Source organism: Ovis canadensis, chromosome 8 (genome assembly GCF_042477335.2).
Source record: "Ovis canadensis isolate MfBH-ARS-UI-01 breed Bighorn chromosome 8, ARS-UI_OviCan_v2, whole genome shotgun sequence".
NCBI classification, from domain to species: Eukaryota; Metazoa; Chordata; class Mammalia; order Artiodactyla; family Bovidae; genus Ovis; species Ovis canadensis.
In genome coordinates this window covers 17,802,219-17,818,622 of record NC_091252.1, presented here as the reverse complement: position 1 = coordinate 17,818,622, position 16,404 = coordinate 17,802,219, and the positions used below count along the sequence as shown (strand labels likewise).

The 16,404-nt window shown below is 43.2% G+C and overlaps 1 protein-coding gene across 2 annotated transcripts in view; it reads right to left on the bottom strand.

Annotated features, from left to right (window-relative positions):
• The window catches only part of BCKDHB (branched chain keto acid dehydrogenase E1 subunit beta), a 269,317-nt gene extending 253,390 nt beyond the window's left edge, over nt 1–15,927 (bottom strand). The window contains exons 1-3 of one of the 2 annotated variants that reach the window (XR_011258750.1): nt 15,551–15,804; nt 4,798–4,875; nt 2,828–2,896 (exon numbers count right to left, since the gene is read on the bottom strand). Coding sequence is in view for 1 of the 2 variants with exons in the window: in XM_069598961.1 (XP_069455062.1) it covers nt 2,828–2,896; nt 4,798–4,875; nt 15,551–15,746 (343 nt within the window). In the remaining variant the exon portion in view is untranslated. Of the gene's footprint in view, nt 1–2,827; nt 2,897–4,797; nt 4,876–15,550 lie in introns of both variants that reach the window. The other variant, XM_069598961.1, reaches the window with a different exon arrangement.
• Nucleotides 15,928–16,404: the final 477 nt, after the last annotated feature.

Here is a 16,404-nt window from a genome sequence, read left to right as displayed (position 1 = left end):
CAGTTTGAAGAGACAGCGCAAACATCAGAACCAGATGTGGCAAGGAAGCTAGAATTATCAGACTGGGGATTTAAAACAACTATGATTAATATGCTAGGCTTCCCTGGTGGCTCAGCAATAAAGAATCCGCCTGCAATGCAGGAGATACAGGAGACGCCAGTTCAATCCCTGGGTCTGGAAAATCCCCTGGAGAAGGAAATGGCAACCCACTCCAGTACTCTTGCCTGGAGAATCTCATGGACAGAAAAACCTGGAGGGGCATAGTCCATAGGGTTGCAAAGAGTCACGACTGAGCAACTCAGCAGGCACGCATGCACACACACATGATTAATATGCTAAGGTCTCTACTGGAGAAAACAGACAGCAAGCAACAACAGATGGGCAATGTAAACAGAGTTAAAAATCCTAAGGAAAAAAAAGGCTAATTCTATGCTTTAAATATTGGTTAATATAGATAAATATATTCAAATATGTCCTTGAAGTGTATATAATATCAAGATAGGTATAGTGGTTTTCTCAAGTTTCTCTCTGCTGCTTTGGGCAATTTTTATTTTCTTCTTTATGCTGTTCTACATCTTCCAAATTTTCCACAATGCATATGCATTTTTGCATAAAGGTTTCTAATTTTTTTTTTTTTTTGGGCTGCACTGGGTCTTCTTTGCAGTGTGAGGGCTTCCTCCAGTTGCAGGACACAGGTTTCCCCTGGTGCAGAGCATGGGCTCTAGGGCCTGCAGGCTCCAGCGGTCACAGTGCACAGGGCTTAGCTGCCCCACAGCATGTGGACTCTTAGTTCCCCAACCAGGGATGGAACCCACATCCCCTGATTGGGAGGCAAATTTCCAACCACTGGACCAGCAGGGAAGTCCCTTTGATTTCCTTTTGAAGATCTAAAGTCTCTAGCAGTCAGAATTAGCTGGGGCTAAGATAGTTTGAGATGGCTGAGATGGAACCAACAAGCTCGACTCTATTAAAATAGACAGCGAGGAGAAAGCAGAGGGGGACGGGACCCAAACCAAACTGCTATAAAGGGAAAGGGAAAGAACAGCCTGAGAGCTCCTAACAAGCGGGATGGAACACTTGATTTCCTGGATTCAGCTAGGGTTTCCTGGATGCAAGTATAACATCACAGGAAGAGGGGAACAAGAAGGAACAACCGGGAGGAAAAAAAAATCTTAAAGCCCCTCACTCCTTTTTCTACCCACGTGAACTTTACAGCGCAGTGGTCAAGGCCAGAAGGAAGGCAAGTGTCAACTCCTACCCAAACTCAACTGCTTTGACCTCCAGATTAGATAAGACTGAGGAAACAAATGAAAGATCAAAGTGCCTCCAAGGAAGGCAGTGCGACAGCAGGGCGCTGGGACACATTCCTCACAGAGCATCCCGCTGTGAGGATGTTGGAATGGGCCAGTGTGCCTCCTCTGACAGCTTTAAGTCTGAGCTGAATGAAGCAGGTGATGGCAATGGGCAGAAGTGGCTCATGTGCCAGGCAGAAGACACTGACTGGCGGGGATGAGGCGTGGAAGGATGCTGTGATGCTTACTGACAGGTGTCCAGTTGGCTAGGTGATGCGGCCAGGCTGTCAGATACCAGTCTAGATACTCTGGGGAGGTATTTTTAGACATGATTAACATCTAAGTAAAGCAGATTATCCTTCTTAATGTGGATGGGCTTCATCCAATCACTTGAAGGCCTTAAAGGGTCTTTCCCAAAGGGTCTTTCTAAGGTTTCCCAAACCAGAAGAAATTTGTCCTGAAGACTGCCTGGTTTTCTAGTCGGCTGGCTTGCCCTACAGATTTCTGAGTTGTGAAATGGTGTGAGCCAATTCCTTAAAATATAAATCTCTGATTCTTGTTCTCTCAATATAGATTTATGTACTGTGCTAAGCCGCCTCAGTCCTGTCTAACTCTTTGCGACCCTATGGACTGTAACCCGCGACTCTTCTGTCCATGGGATTCTCCAGGCAAAAATACTGGGATGGGTTGCCATTTCCTCCTCCAGGGCATCTTCCCAACCCAGGGATTGAACCCGTGTCTCTCATGTTTCCTGCATTGGCAGGCGGGTTCTTTACCACTAGCACCATCTGGGAAGCATGTACATGTATAAACATAGATATAGACGGGGTGTCCCCAGAGGCTCAGAGGCAAAAAAAAAAATCCACCTGCACTGCAGAAGATACAGGAGATGCTGGTTTGATCTCTGAGTCCTGAAGGCTCCCTGGAGGAAGGCATGGAAAGCCACTCCAATATTCTTGCTCGGAAAATCCAATGGACAGAGGAGCCTGGCGGGCTAAGGTCCACGGGGTCACAGAGTTGGACATGACTGAAGCGACTGAGCACACTACAGCACGTAGATATAAAAACACACACATATACAGGTGTAATTTTTGTACACACCCACATCCACCCACATATAGGTGTATCCTAATGGTTCGATTTCTCTGGAGAATCCTAAGGCAGATAATAAAAGATGAAGTCCATCAGCAGTGACCAACAGGGCAGAACTTTGAATGGGACTGAAATTGGCAAAGGCAGGGCAGCAATAAGAGGCTGAAGATTCCCAGACGTACGAATGACATGGCAAACAATACATTTAATGAAGAATACTTTAGAATCTATAATACTTAGACTATGAACTAGACCACAGGGAAGCTACAGTTAGAACACATTCAGTGAAATCTAGGCCAAAGGAGTCTGGGGGTGGCTGTGGAAACAAAAGGAATCTGATGATGCAATAAGGACATGGCAAGCATTTTAACAGGCATACTCTGTACTGCCAAGATGTGTACACTCTACAGGAATACTGTGCATACATAAAGATACGAACTTACCATACTTGTCTCGCAAGCCAACAGTACATCTAAAGACTCCACCAAAGGCAACATCTTCACCAAATATTACTGAAAAACAATAAAGAACATGTTGTATCTAATCATTCCTAAATGAGGCTAACAGTAAGTAATGTGAATGCCTACATATGAAATTAGAAAACAGAAATGGATCCCGAGATCTAAATCAAGGTTTCCCAATTTCGACATCAGTGACACTTTGGCCTGGATAATCCTTCTGTCCTAGTGGCCTGTCCTGTGCATTGCAGACACAGAGCAACACGCCTGGTCTCCATGCAGCGGGTGGGCCGCTGACCGCACAGCGGCAACAGCCGACAGGGTCTCCAGACAGTGAGAAGTGCATGGGGAGGATCCTCCGCTGAGAAAGAAACACTAATCTGGAACCTCATCTTGTTTCACCCATGAAGAAAGCAAGGCCAGAAAAGTAGTCGAGTAACTTAACAAGCCAGAAAGCAAGAGGCAGAACTGTGACTCACACTCTAGGCTTCTGTGTCCCTTGGGCAGTGGCTTTTGAGGGCTGTTTCTGTTGGCTTGGGGGAGGGGGGGGGAGTGGTTCGTGATTCCCCCTCCCTTTTTTAAAGAATCCTGTGGATCATTTTTAAAGTCTTTAATTGAGTTTGTTACAATATTGCTTCTGTTTTTATGTTTCTGGTTCTTTGGTTGCAAGGCATGTGGGATCTTGGCTCTCCAATTGGGGATCTAACCCACACCCCCTGCATCAAAAGGTGAAGTCTGAGCCACTGGACCACCAGGGAAGTCCCCTGATTTTCTTTTTTTTTTTTTCAATAGACAATATACAATGAGAATCAGCAATTTGAAGAAGCTGAAGGAACAGCATTTCAAGCTGAGAGAATAGTCACAAGTAGGAAAGTGACAGAGACTGCAAATATAATGGAATATAAAGAGCAAGGCAAAGAATAGTTCTGGTGAAAACTCAGAGGTGCTACGTAGGCAAGGCAAATTAAACTGAATAAGGGATGTTCACAAAGCTGAATTCTAGTCCCATTAATGCACCTCACCAGCTTCAAAGACCTCAAGAAAATAACTCACCCTTATCTACGTGACTATATCAGTCATTCTCTTTCAAAACAAAGCAAGTCCAGCTCTCACTTTTCCTAAAAACTAATCTGCTTTCCACTTGACCTTAAAACCGGAGATTCTCAAGGGGGAAACCCAAGGTATACTAAATATACATATAAAGTCAAGTCAATCTAATTGAGAAAACACCCAGCAGTACAACTCTTTTTATATCAATAATTTAATAAGATAAGGTACTTATAAAGTTAATTATCAATCTTAAAGTTATTTTCCAAAAAAATCTTACAAGTTGAATGATAATGTATCCCAAAGGAAAGCACAGAACTAAACTTTCATTTTATATCAATAAATAGATAACTGAACAAAGTGCTATCTTCCATTTTTTCTACATGCTAGAGAACAGTAGCACATATTTTAAAAGGTATTATGTTAATGTATTATCAGGACCACACATACCATGGAAAAAAATTAATTTAATAATGTCAGTGTCAGATATGCATGAGAAATTCATAATGAGGATAAAAATGTGTTTAATATCATAATTTTATTATTTAGCCTTAAGCATTTGTTCAGGTCTTGTAAAAATTTCAGGTAGATATAATGCTATCCATTGAGCTCCAGACAAATATTTCTGGCAGATCTTCAGTTCTGAATTAACACAACCAACATAGTCAAGCAGGGCTTCCCTGGTGGTGCATCAGTAACAAATCTGCCTGCCAATGCCGAAGACGAGGGTTCGATCCCTGGGCCAGAAAGATCCCCTGGAGAAAGAAATGGCAACCCACACCAGTATTCTGGACTGGGAAATCCCCTGGACAGGGGAACCTGGGGGTCTACAGTCCATAGGGTTGCAAAACAGTTGGACATGACTGAGCAACTAAACAACAATAACCACAAGCACCAAGGAAGTTTACCTGCCGTAGGATCTTTGGCCAATGAGTTATCTAAGGCACTTGTTACTGCCTGGAAGAGATTCATTTTCTGAGTTTGCCCTGTGAAAATTAAAAAAAAAAAGAAAAACCATGTATTAAAACATACATAAAAAATAATCAGTTTTTTAACAGTCAATTAAACTTTGATTAAAGCCAAGGTAGAAAGGAAAGCATGGAATATGTTACACAAATTTACTGGATTATTTACCATGGTAAGGTCTCTGTGGAAGATATAAAAGCAATACAACTTTAAAATGCTTGTTGAGGAGCCAAAACTGAAACATATTAAACAATTTAAAAGCAACTATTAAAAAAAAGGGAAGAAAGAATACAATGAAGTTGAACAAATAGGTGTCCACATAAATAAAAGCTACAGAAAGTCAGTAAAGAGCAGCAAGCAGAGTGGGAGGGGACTGGGAAGATGCCCTGGATGGGTTTCAGGAACATAGGTCATAATAAACACACATGACCAATGGCATGTGTTAAATGTGCCCACAAGAGCCAACAGCCATGGACCATGAACAATGAGAAAGGCTCAAAGAACTTCAGCGCCCAGAACTGTTTGGAGAACTCTACAATCCCATGCCTTAACACAACAGCTTGGTCCTTCCTATTATCTTACTGCTCAAGTAGAATCTCTGTCAGCCAATCTCTATCTCCCTAAATGGGCTGTTAAGATGATTAAATGGAACAATAAATGCACAGAACGGTGAAGAGAGCATGACTAGTGAGCACTGAATAAATATTAGCTAATTTTTGTTAGACTCTGGACTGTGTCTGTGTCCTTCATCTTGACCTTGGCCATTATTCTGAATGGTATGAAGCTTTATTTGATAAAGTTCAAAATGTCAGAATTCAAAAATAATCATGATTTTAGGGCTTAGATTTAAGCCTCAGTGCTGCCCAGTGCCCACAGTCTTCCTAGAAATTTAGGATCAAATCATCTGTGAAAACACAACTCAGAGCAAAAAAAGGTTCCTTTCTGTCCATGTCTTCTCTGATGCTCAAGCTCTGTCTTCGTAGCTCAGTTGATAAAGAATCTGCCTGCAATGAAGGAGACCTGGGTTCAATTCCTGGGTCAGGAAGATCCCCTGGAGAAGGAAATGGCAATCCACTCCAGTATTCTTGCCTGGAGAATCCCCATGGAAAGAGGAAGGAGCCTGGCAGGCTATAGTCCATGGGGTCGCAAGAGTTGGACACGACTTAGCGACTAAACCGCCATTGTCTTCATGTCAGTGCCTGATCCATGCACCTTAATCCATAGCTATGCAGTTATCAAATCCCTCCAATGCCTGCTGCTTATTCCCCAACCACTGGTCCACCTAAATTCTGTGAACGTCAGCTGCCTGTGTGTCCTCAAAGCCAAGGTCTAATTTCCAGGTTGGATCACAACAGCAACTGCTGTTGCCTTCAACCTGCAGCCATGAGACCCTGGTCACCTGTCCTTTTCCTGGAGACCTATCCCCAGAACAGCCTGGCTCCACAGCAGGCTCTGACTCAGGACACCTCCAATCTGCCATCTTCCATTGACACCCAGCCTTCTGATTCTGTCCAGCTCTGGGCTCACACATCTCTCTGATCCCTTCCACACTGCTGAATGACAGTCTGTATCATTACCGACTCAATGCACACAAGTCTGAGCAACCTCCAAGAGATAGTGAAGGTCAGGGCAGCCTGGTGTGCTGCAGTCCATGGGGTCACGAAGAGTCGGACATGACTTAGCAACTGAACAACAAATACTCAATCAGATTTGCCCTGCTGCCTTCTGAGCCCATAATAAAGCCTGTTTCTACTCATATTTCTGGTGTGGAGAATAGGAATTTATTCAAGACATTGTTGTCATATCACCATCACACTCCATGTCCACAATTACCTCACAAATTATTTTTCTTCAGGCTAAGTCTATATCATTTAATAGGTACTTTGCTTAAATGCTTTTCTCCATTCTAGAAAAATTCTTGGAAGAGTTGACTGGTGCTGGGTATCAAATGATGATGGCTTAGGGTAAACTGTTCTCAACCACCATGACATTCCCACTCCTTCTCCTCTTTCAAACATTTCCTAAAGTAGGATTTTCATCTATGAAAATCTATGAGGATTTTCACAGCTAAGACCCTAGGGAGAATGAAAATGCCTAAACATCTATGCTAGTATTTATTTCAAGTCTGCTGATCATTTGAATTAATACTGAATGCCCCTAAGATATCTCATTGAACTGCAGCTTGGCAGGTTTCCAGTACAAGAATAAAGTAAAGACTCTAATAATAGAAATCATACAAAGTGAATCTGGACAGTATTGCTTCATAACCACAAAGAATTTGCTCATCTTATATGAAAACAATTTACAGGTAAGGGTATTTAAAGGTTACATTTCCATATGAACACATAATCTTTCACTCCTGAATACTTATTTTTCTGAATCAGAATCAGAATTTTGGGGTTTTAGATTAACTACTCTTCTACTACATGGTTTTAAAAGCTTTAAACAACAATTTTTAATAGAGCAATATTTACTTTTGATTCTTTTTAAATATGCAGTATGATTTACGGATGAATCAGGAAGAAATCACAAGTTATTCAGGGGTAATATCATTTAAATATTTATTCTCCTCAGTTCAGTTCAGTTGCTCAGTCGTGTCTGACTCTTTGCGACCCCATGAATCGCAGCACGCCAGGCCTCCCTGTCCATCACCATCTCCCAGAGTTCACTCAGACTCACGTCCATCGAATCGGTGATGCCATCCAGCCATCTCATCCTCTGTCGTCCCCTTCTCCTCCTGCCCCCAGTCCCTCCCAGCATCAGAGTCTTTTCCAATGAGTCAACTCTTCGCATCACGTGGCCAAAGTACTGGAGTTTCAGCTTTAGCATCAGTCCTTCCAGTGAACAGCCAGGGCTGATCTCCTTCAGAATGGACTGGTTGGATCTCCTTGGGACTCTCAAGAGTCTTCTCCAACACCACACTTCAAAAGCATCAATTCTTCGGTGCTCAGCCTTCTTCACAGTCCAACTCTCACATCCATACATGACCACTGGAAAAACCATAGCCTTGACTAGACGGACCCTTGTTGGCAAAGTAACGTCTCTGCTGTTCAATGCCGTCTAGGTTGGTCATAACTTTTCTTCCAAGGAGTAAGGGTCTTTTAATTTCATGGCTGCAATCACCATCTGCAGTGATTTTGGAGCCCAGAAAAATAAAGTCAGCCACTGTTTCCACTGTTTCCCCATCTATTTCCCATGAAGTGATGGGACCGGATGCCATGATCTTCATTTTCTGAATGCTGAGCTTTAAGTCAACTTTTTCACTCTCCTCTTTCATTTTCATCAAGAGGCTTTTTAGTTCCTCTCCACTTTCTGCCATAAGGGTGGTGTCATCTGCATATCTGAGGTTATTGATATTTCTCTCAGCAGTCTTGATTCCAGCTTGTGTTTCTTCCAGTCCAGCATTTCTCATGATGTACTCTGCATGTAAGTTAAATAAGCAGGGTGACAATATACAGCCTTGACATACTCCTTTTTCTATTTGGAAACAGTCTGTTGTTCCATGTCCAGTTCTAACTGTTGCTTCCTGACCTACATACAGATTTCTCAAGAGGCAGGTCAGGTGGTCTGGTATGCCCATCTCTCTCAGAATTTTCCAGTTTATTGTGATCCACACAGTCAAAGGCTTTGGCATAGTCAATAAAGCAGAAATAGATGTTTTTCTGGAACTCTCTTGCTTTTTTTCCTTAGAATTATTTATTTTCCTGGAGGTGACAGCAAAAACTATTGATAAAGTATGCCTAATCTTCCCTCCTGATAAGATAAACATACACTGAGCATATCTAATCAGAGCTGTGCCACTGGAAAGACTTTAAAAAAAAAAAAAGAAAAATGTTTCTGAACACCACTACAAAATTATTAAATCCAGTTGCCAAATCACACAATTACCAGTATCATTAACTGGCTGCAAAATTTCAAAGCTGGACTGATGACTCTTCTTTCCTAAGATAAAAAGTTATAACGAAACAAACTTAAATATACACAGCAGTGCAATTTCCCAAGCCAAAGATGAAAGCTAAAGGGTATCCTCTGGTAAAACAGTGTTTCATGGTTAGATCAGAGCTGCTTCCCTTGCGGCTCAGCTGGTAAAGAATCTGCCTACAATGCGGGAGACCTGGGTTCGATTCCTGGGTTGGGAAGAGCCCCTGGAGAAGGGAAAGGCTACCCACTCCAGTATTCTGGCCTGGAGAATTCCATGGACTGTATAGTCCATGGGGTCACAGAGTCAGATACGACTGAGTGACTTTCACTCACTCACTCAGAGCTGCTTCCTCAAAACTGTCCTAAGTAGAACATCATGAAAAAACAGGTCATCATCTGGCCAACAGGCAAAAGAAAAGATGATCAGTTTTGCTAATTATTAGAGAAATGCACATCAACATTACAATGAGATATTACCTCACACTGGTCAGAATGGCCATCATTAAAACATCCACAAATAAATGCTGGAGAGGGTGTGGAGAAAAGGAACCCCCCGCCCCAACACTGATGGTGGGGATGTTTCCCACACTGGAAAACAGTATCAAGTCCCTTAAAAAACTAAAATTAGAGCTACCATATAATCCTACAATCCCATTCCTTGGCATATATCCAAAACTCTAATTCAAAAAGATACTTGCAATCCAGTGTTCACTGCAGCACTATTTACAAAAGCCAAGACATGGAAGCAATTTAAATGTCCCTCAACAGACAAATGGATAAAGAAGATAGAGTACATATACACAATGGAATAGTACTCATCCATAAAAAAGGGATGAAATAACGCCATTTTCAGAAACACGGATCAACATAGAGATTATAATACTAAGTGAATTAAGTCAGAGTTCAAAGCTCAGTCATGCCCGACTCTTTGTAATCCCATGAATTGTAGCCCACCAGGCTCCTCTGTCCATGGGATTTTCCAGGCAAGAATACTGGAGTGGGTTGCCACTTCTTTCTACAGGGGACCTTCCTGACCCAGGGATCCAACCTGATTCTCCCTCACTGCAGGAAGAATCTTTTACCATCTGAGCCACCAGGAAAGCCCAATTAAGTCAGAAAAAAAAGACAAATATTATGTTATCAATTATATGTGGAATCTAAAATATGCTACAAATGAACTTACTTACAAAACAGAAACAGACTCACAGACGTAGAAAACAAAACTTATGCTTACCAAAGATGGAGGCGCCAATAAATGAGGAGTTTGAGATTAGCAGATCAAACTACTATACATAAAATAGACTGTATAGCACAGGGAACTATATTCAATATCCTGTAATAAACCTTACTAGAAAGGAATAAAAAATATTTTAATTTTAAATAAAAAATAAGCCAGGTCATTATCATTGCTGCAAAAGTAAAGTGGCATGCTGGCAGGATGTAAGGGACATAATAGAACATAAACTCCAAGAGGGCAGGGATTCTTAAGTGCCTTTGATCACAGCAACGTGCTCAGACCTTGTAACAGTATCTAACATGTAACATGTGCTCAGTAAATATCTGCTGAGTGAATGGCTGAGCAAATAAACCTATGAGGCCGTTTCTTAAAAATTAAAAAATACACAGAGCAAACTGTTCATCAACCACTTAAAAACAGAGGAACGGAGCAGGGAAAAAAATTCTACCAACGTCACAGGTCAAAGACAATTCCAGGCAAAGGCGAGTGAGGGAAGGTGATGCTGCAGGGCCAGTCTGATGAGCAGTACTCGGTTGTTCTGAGCAACTGTTCCCTTTGCAGCACGGAAGGGAGACAGAGACAATCCACAGAGCTAAAGCACCTGAGACTACGGTATGCTAGCCACTCCCTGTGTGATTCTGGGAAGGTTCCTTTACGGGCATTCAGCTTCCTTTGATACAAAACATGGGTAATGCTATCTAATATGTAGGATGACTGTGAGAATTCAGTGAGATAACTACTATCAAATGTCCAATATTTATGGACCATCTACTCTGTACTGGTTAACCTTCCCTCCCCCACTAAATAAGATAATCCCTGCAATTACTGCTGCCTGGCACCTCCATTTACTTTTCCAAACTTATTTCCTACCCCTTCCCATTTTCCTCCAAATAAACTAATTCTTGTTCCTTGTATAAACTTTATGCTTTCTAATCTCTTGTTACTTATATTGTTCCCAACACTAAAAATTCTAATACAGTAAGTCCCCTACATGTGAACCTTCAAGTTGTGGACTTTCAAAGATGTGAACATATTATAAACCTATTACAGCACAGTACTGTTCAGTAGATTGAGTTAGTTGGGTAACTTTATTGGACTTACCAACAAACTGAACTTTGTACATGCTCTCGGAACAGAACTCATTGGTACTTTGGGGACTTACTGTACTGGAAAGAACACCCTCATCTCCACAATACAAGGACTCTTCCTTCTACACTTGACCTTTGAGAGCTGCCTACCATCCCCTACTCAGAACATCCCAACCACAGTGGCTTTCTCAGGTCCTACAGCACAAACTCACCCCACTCCAGGGACTTCACCCTTGCTTGCCCTTGTTTCCTCCTGGAAAACAAACTTGCCCTCTGGTCCTTGCAGAAGTGATTCCTTTACTTTTCTTTACAGTACAGTTTAAATGTCTCCTCCTCAGAGTCCACTCTGACCACTATTCTATTTAGGGAGGCCCTTTCATGTGTCAAAATAATCAAAAGAATAAAAATTATTTGCAGCACAAATGAAAGTCAGAGAGATAAAAATATATTAAGGCAGAGAGAGAATAAATATATTCATCAGTATCTTTACCACACAAAACATTAGTACAGTTGTATAGGAGGCTTTGGAGTTAGACGCATCTGGGTTCAAATTCTTGTCCTGCTACTTATCAGACTTGGGCGAGACACCAACATCTCTAAGCCTCAACTTTCTCATCTGTAAAATAGGCATAATGCTCTTTAACTCAACAGGGCTACTGGGAGGATTATAGACTGATGTCTACAACACCACCTGGAATAGGGCAGCTGCTCAAAAATGGCAGGTAGCATTAGTATTGACAGAAAAAAGTACACCATGTACAAACTTCTAAAGTACACAAAGACAAGGAACGTTCAATTCACACAAGTGCAAAGAAATCTAGCAAACAAATATATGGGAACATATTCAATAGAAATGAAATAAATGCATATTAAAACAAAGGTGCAGTTAGCACAAAAGACCCCATAGTGAGTGTGTGTGCACGCGCGTGTGCATGAGCACATACAATTCTGACACCAATTCCAAAGTGTGGGTCTTTTAACTTATAACCAAGCAAGTCTCCAACCAGGTGTCAACTCAATTCTGATACGATCTCCCATAATGTCAGATCCTACAGGTTAAGGGCTTGGTCCTATAAGACCATCCCTCCCCCAATTCGGGTGCCAACCCCAAGTGCAGGTTGTCACCTGTGCTTCTGACCCGTCGACATAAGATCAGAGGCTCCCACAACTCCTCCTTGGGTTCAATTAATTTGCTAGAGCATCTCACAGAACTCAGAGACATTTTACTTACTAGATAACCAGTTTATTATAAAATACATATAACTCAGGAACAGCCAGATGGAAGAGCTGCAAACAGCAAGGTGTGTGGAAAGATGTGAGATGTTCTCTGAGAGCATCACTCCTTTGGAAGCTCTCAGAACCTGTCCTTTGGGGTTTCAAGGAGGCTTCACTAGATAGGCATGGCTGATTAAATCACTGGCCATTGGCAATCCACTGACCTCGAGGTCCCCCTACCCTTTCCAGAGGTGAGCCGGGTGGGACTGAGAGTTCCAACTCGCTAAGCATATCTGGTGATAATCCCCATCCTTAGGTAACTTTATGTGCTGTATGCTAAGTCACTTTAGTCATGTCCAACACTGCAACACCATGGACAGAAGCCCACCAGGCTCCTCTGTCCATGGGATTCCCCAGGCAAGAGCACTGGAGTGGGTTGTCATTCCTCTTCCAGGGGATCTTCTTGACCCAGGGATCAAACCCATATCTCTTGCATTGGCAGGTGGGTTCTTTACCACTAGCACACCTGGGAAGCCCCTTAGGTAACATCAGGGCTTACCAAACAGTAATATAACTAAAGACATTTTTATTGCTATAATCACGGGAATTTTCAAGGGTTCTGTTCCAGGAACAGAACAAACACCAGATATGTATTTCCTACCACAAATCACAGGATCACAGCACACCTGTGATTTTAGCATGATATCCAGTACTCACACTCAGACTGCAAATACGAGTATCAACTGGTAATTTGAACTATGCATTAAAAATCCAATGAAGTGTTCATATCTTCAAGTAGGAAATCTCACCCCTGGATTTATTCTTTATCCTAAAGAAATAATCTCAGATACACAAAAGATACAAGAAATGTTTCCATCTGCATTATTTATAACACTGAAAAACTGTAACAACAAAAGTATACGGGTATAAGTTTCCATTTATTTTCTGAGTGATTGCTTGTTAGCAGTCAGACTGTGTTAAGTACATTACATACATTATCCTTATTTGGTCCTCATAAAAACCTTCCAAAATAGATATTAAGTCCTCATAAACTGAGGCTTATAGAGGGTTAAGTGATAAGTTTACTAAAGTTATAGGTAAGGATAAAGATGGAACCTAGGCCAATTTGATTCTAGAGCCAAGATATTAACCACTGACCTATACAGTGTGTCTGTTCAACAGAACAGGTTTTTTTTTTGTTCGGTTGGGATTTTTTTGGTGGGGGGAAGGGGTGGTTATGTCACACAGCTTACAGGATCTTAGTCCCTCAACCAGGGATTGGACCCAGGACCTCCACTGTGAAAGCATGGGGTCCTAACCACTGGACTGCCAGGGAATTCCCAAAACATGTCTTCTTCTAAAGAAAGCTATAAAAAACTATATAACAATATGGGGAAATGCTTCTGATTAAATAATGCAGATTGTATTTATATTAAAACTACAATTATGGGAAATTTTTATTCCACTCATCTTAGCGTGTGTGTGCTCAGTCACTCAGTTGTATTCAACTCTTTATGACTCTATGGACTGTACCCACTCGGCTCCTGTGTCCATGGGATTATCCCGGCAAGTATACTGGAGTGGGTTGCCATTTCCTCTTACAGGGGATCTTCCCAACCCAGGGATTCAACCCATGTCTCCTGCACTGGCAGGCGGATTCTTTACCACTGAGCCATCTGGAAAGCCCCATTTTATCAGTGGAATTCTTTAACTCCACTAAACTGGAATGAAATCCCTAAAAGGATACATCCAGAAATATTAGCAATATTTACAGTAGTGGGTATTGAGATTATCTTTTTTGTTTTTTCTATTATTCAAGCTATCTATAATATTCTTTCGTTATTTTTATAATAAGAACAAGCATTTTATTATCATTTACTCAAGCTTTAGGGATTTCATAATTATGGAAGGAGGTTAAGAATACCTATGCGCTATTTCTCAAGTATTGGGCTAGTTCCTTTGAAGACAGAATTCAAGGTTCATTTTGTTGGTGAGAAAAAATTGTGTTCACCTTTATGGTGTCTACTATTTCACAAAACCAGAACACCTCTTAGTAAATAGTTTCCACATGCAGTTTAGCACATTGTTTAGAATGGAATCTAAACAATTAAATTAAAGCTGTGTGCATGCTAAGCTGCTTCAGTGGTCTCCCACTCTTGAGACACAATACCACTAACTTTTCTGTGTAATCCAGGACAAACTATCTCAAGATCTCAGCTACACAACTGAAAAACTGAGGGGCGGAGGGGCGGGGAGATTACCTACCTCTTAAGATTGTCCTAAGCATCGAATAAGAGAATGAATGTAAATTTCTCAGTCCAGGGCCTGCCTGTGGTTAGCGCTCAATAAATATTCATTTTTATTACTCACAAGTAAATACTGACACACTTCCCCAAAAGTCGGCTCCAGTATGTGAGAAGGGATTAACCAGCCAAGGAAAATTAACTGTTTTCCTATTGTTCCCAAAGTTGCGATGATAGGCACTGGATCTTTCGGAGGTTACAGAAAACTCAGCTGCAACAGTCATGCAACTGCCTTTCGGCGAGGTGTGAGAGGTGCTTGATTCTTTGCCGCAGTTGGAAGCACTCGATGGCTTCCTCCGCTCATTACCCACCCACACCGCTTACCCTTCCTTGGCTAAGTGGCAGCCTTGCCCAGCACAAGCTCAGTGCTAGGCTCAGACAGAAAGGAAGATGGCTGTTTCGCATCTCTAGGAAGAAGCTGTTCTGTGACCTTGGGAAAACCAATTCCGTTACTTTAGTCCCTCTGTTTTCTCTACTAAAGCAAACAAAAACAAAAAAGCGAGCGGGGACTGCTTTTTTCTTTAAACATACCTCTCTGCCTGGAGTTTGCGGGCCCCTCGTGGGCAAGCTGGGACAACTCTGGGCTGGAGGGGTGGGGGCGGACTTGGAAAATCAAGGATAAGAGAGCGGAGACAAGGAGGCGTTCCCAAGCACGCCCCTCCACTCTCCGGCCCTAGCACACCCCGCGCGCCCTCTCACCCATCTCGAGTGAGATGGGGCTGCCTCTCGAAAGCACGATCATGGAACTAAGGAGGAAATCACAGACACACAGGTAGCGGACTCTCGAGAGCAGGGCAGGGACTCTGCTGGGATGCAAGGAGGTCAGCCTACCGGCCCCCGCCGAGGACGGGCAGGGCGGCACCCTCAGTGACCTCCCACGGGCCTGCGAGACTGGGCTGCAGCGGAGCGGACAGGGCAGCCCCTCGCTCACCGTACTCCACGGGCTCCGGGTCAGGCTGGAAAGTGAAGTGAGCCACCTGCCGCCTCTGGGCCGCAGCCCCGTAGGCCGAGGCGGACTGCAGGAAGCCCCGCGGCAGCCCCGCGCCACACAGCCGACGCCACGGTCCGTCGGCCCCGGCCGCGCGGAGCCGCAGCAGCCAGCCCGCGGACGCCGCCACAGCCGCCATCCCGGCTCACCACCCGGATTCGCAGGCTGCCGGGCCGCCAGCTGCCGGCCGGGAGGGCGGAGCGCCGAGGCGGCTTTTCCATTGGCTGGGCCGAAGGGGCGGACCTGCCACTCAGACCAATGAGAACCAGGAATTCGGGGGGTGGGTCGTGCTGCGAGACGACCCAGTCGCTTTGGCCTGTGGTGCGCATGCGGTAAGGGGGTTGGGGCGGGTGCAAGCTGACAGGTGAGCTCCAATGAGATGATTCCCAGAGGTGGAGTCCTGCTAGGGTCCGCTGCGAGGTCAGCGGTTCCGCACGCCTGTCCGCCAATTCCCCACTAGGCCTGGGTTCCTGCTTTTTCCATTGTCATCTGCGCCGTGAGGTTCTAATGGCTTTTTCACCTTAAGATTTCTGTTTTCTTTGGAAATGGAACCCTTTCTTATCCTCTCCCATTCTTTACCTCTGTTATCCTCCAAGAGATGGAAAGGGTTATGGATTGGTATTTGGTTATTAGTTTGGGGTTTCAGAACACTGCGGGAAACAGTGCTGTAAGCCTCCTCTGTTTATTCAAACCCTTCCTGTGTGCTTAATAAGTATGTATTAATTTTCCTTTATTAACTTTGTTTTTCTGGGTTTAAACGAGAGGAAAAGAGCTAAAACATGTTTTACCTGCAAATC